The 3,135-nt window shown below is 50.4% G+C and overlaps 1 protein-coding gene across 1 annotated transcript; it reads left to right on the forward strand.

Moving 5' to 3' along the window:
- The first annotated feature begins 372 nt into the window (after positions 1–372).
- On the forward strand, positions 373–2,830 carry Cd1d (CD1d molecule). The gene is given in 6 exon segments (NM_001173068.1): positions 373–492; positions 745–1,011; positions 1,318–1,596; positions 2,010–2,288; positions 2,600–2,696; positions 2,796–2,830. Coding segments are annotated over 6 exon segments (1,008 nt in total). The 5' UTR covers positions 373–428; the 3' UTR covers positions 2,818–2,830.
- The last annotated feature ends 305 nt before the right edge of the window (positions 2,831–3,135 follow it).

Raw genomic sequence — 3,135 nt, forward strand, 5'->3', positions numbered from 1 at the left:
GTGAGAGACAAACTTCCTCAGAGTGAGGCTGGAGTAACTATTTTCCTTGCAGAGTTAGAATCTGCCACTGAAAGCTCAGCTTCACTGGATGGGGCTAATTTTCAGCATGCTCCTGGGTGCACTATCTGCTCCACTTTATCTTCATGGAAATCGAAAGGTCAGAGAAGCTGGCTAGAAAACGTACTGAAATGAGCTCCCTGGAGTTCCCTAGATTCTCTATAGGCAGACACAGCCTGGCAAAAAACCAACTCACCCACCAGCTCCACCGTGGTGGGGCTGGGAGCTGGCAGGTGATCTGGCCAAGGGCTACAGAAATGTGTGTGTGTGTGTGTGTGTGTGTGTGTGTGTGTGCGCGCGCGCGCGCGCGTGTGGTGCTCAGAAGTCGCGGTCCCCTGAAGGGCGGAGCCTTAAGGTTCCAATCTTGCAACATGGGGCGCTGGCTGGTTCTTTTGCTTCTTTGTGGGCTCTCGCAGATTTTGGAAAGCTCTGAGGGTGAGTAGAACGAGAGTGCTCGGCTACCCGCCCAAGAGAAAGAAGTGACTGGGCAGCCTAGGGAGGGTAGAGACCTGACTGGTGCGGACTGCGCGGAGCGCACGGATACATCAGAGAACGCGCAGCTCCGCGGCTCAGAGCTCGCGCGCTCTTCTTCCCAGGCTCACTTACTGTTTTTTGCACCTCTTTTTCTTTTCCTTATGGTGTCTACACTTCCGACCGCTGGCTACACTCGTTCTTTTTGTCTCTCAGTGGCGCCAGGGAATTTTCCCTTCCGCTGCCTCCAGATCTCCTCGTTCGCCAACCGCACTTGGACGCGCACGGACGGCCTGGCATGGCTGGGAGAGCTGCAGACGCACGTTTGGAGGAATGGCTCTGACACCATCCACTTTCTGAAGCCCTGGTCCCAGGGCACCTTTAGCCGCCAACAGTGGGAGGAGCTGCAGCACATACTTGGGATTTATCGAAGAAGCTTCACCAGGGACATACAGGAACTCGCCATCATGCTGCCTGTGGCCTGTGAGTTGAGGGATGGGACCCTAGGCAGGCATCAGCGGGGGAGAGAGGATACAGAAGCCCGCCCAGAAGACTGAGGCCGCATTCGATGAGATTCTATTTTCTTTAGCTCATCTGGACTTGGACTTCTGCTTGGAGAAATCCGGTCTCTGAGTCCTGAAAGTACTCAGTGCTCCTGCCTGCTGCAAGCCAACCACTCTCATTTCCCTCAAGAGCGGCCCCCCAGTATAACCCTCATAAGCAATTTCTTCTCTTTCATCCTTTGCGATCTTTTCCATCCCTCTTAAATCTGTGCATTCCTCTCCACAGATCCCATTGAGCTCCAGATGTCTGCTGGCTGCAAGGCATACCCTGGAAATGCCTCGGAAAACTTTTTACATGTAGCACTTGGAGGAATACACGTCGTGAGTTTCCAGGGAACTTCTTGGAAATCAGTGCCAGGAGCCCCTTTTTTGGTAAATCGGGCCGTCGAAGAGCTGAACAAGGACCGAGGAACAAGGGAAATGGTGCAGTCGCTTCTCAATGACACCTGTCCCCAGGTGGTCAGTGGCCTCCTTGAGGAAGGGAAGTCAGAACTGGAGCAACAAGGTCAGCCTTGCAGGCATCTCACACTCTGCTCTGCACCTGGGCTTCATCTGGGCTTTTCTACTCAGGGAGCTGTTTCACCAACAGTCACTGAGTGTTACCTCTTGTATGTCATGACTGAAATAAACACAGTCAGAACTGAGTCAGGCAGTGTTTGAAACTACTATGTGCAGTGACAGAACCCAGGGTGTCAGACAGTGCAGGTGAGGGATGATACAACGCACTGTGATCGGGAAAGGAGTAGCAGGGAAGGAGTAGCAGGGAAGGCTGACCTGGAGAAGGTGACACAAAGAATCAAAGCTACCTGGAAACTTCACCTCCAGAAGTGGACCTGTGGGAAGTGGGAACCTGATAGAATCAGAGTATCTAAGGTACAGTACACACTTTAAGATCTCCTATTTTCTTGTTGGATACAGTGAAGCCCAAGGCCTGGCTGTCCCAGGGACCCAGCCCTGGGCCTGGCCATCTGCAGCTGGTGTGCCACGTCTCTGGCTTCTACCCAAAGCCCGTGTGGGTGATGTGGATGCGGGGCGAGCAGGAGCAGCCTGAAACTCAGAAAGGGGACATTCTACCCAATGGTGATGACACATGGTATCTCCAAGTGACCCTGGATGTGGTAGCTAAGGAGGCCGCTGGTCTGTCTTGCCGAGTGAAGCACAGCAGTCTAGAAGGGCAGGACATCGTTCTCCACTGGGGTGAGAAAGGACTGGGACCCAGGCTGAAAGTGGGAGTACTGGTCCTCAGCTATAGGGAGATAGATTATGAATATAGACTCACTTTTGCCCAGCTATCAAGCTTCACTTCTGTGATGCCTACTATGTGCTGGGGTGAACTGAAGTAGGGATGATCTGGCGAAAAGATGGAAATCTAAACTTATGAGGAGCAGAAGAACTTTAAATGGGGGAGGAAATAAGAAGCATTGATCTTCCTTGCCTGTGTTTAGAGCAGGGATTTATATAGGGAGGGGCCATGTGCTGAGAGCCATCCTGTGTCCCCTCTAAAACAGCTGCAAGTCACTCCTCCAGCATCATCTGGGTTGTTCTGCTGTGCCTTGCAATCCTGGTGATCATTGGGTGCTTAATCATCTATATGAGAAGGGGCCGGTAAGTCTCCTTTTCTCATCTGCCCCTTTCCTCAGTTTTTCTCTCCTCCATTTCCTGCTTCCTTTTCTCTAATGCTGTCACTTTTCTGTTCTCTCACAGCTCCTATCAAGATATCCTGTGAGTAGCTAAGATTTGGAATCAGCCAAGGTACCTGTGAACTGATGAATGGATAAAAAATACAAATATATGTATACACCATGGAGTATTATTCAGCCATAAGGATGAATAAAATCATGTCATTTGTTAAAAAATGGATTTAACAACAGTAGATCTTGTTAAATGAAATAAGTCAGACATGGAAAGACAAGTGTTATAGAAAGCCCATCATGGACTTCATCATGGTCTGGGAAGTTTATATTTGTGATCCCAGGGGAAAGTTATTGGCATTGCAGTAAATTAATTCCAATCTACCACTTCCAGATGGGGGCAAGTTCAGTTT

Source organism: Cavia porcellus, unplaced genomic scaffold, assembly GCF_034190915.1.
Source record: "Cavia porcellus strain 051 isolate PalLab524CR breed Dunkin Hartley unplaced genomic scaffold, mCavPor4.1 scaffold_7, whole genome shotgun sequence".
NCBI lineage: Eukaryota > Metazoa > Chordata > Mammalia > Rodentia > Caviidae > Cavia > Cavia porcellus.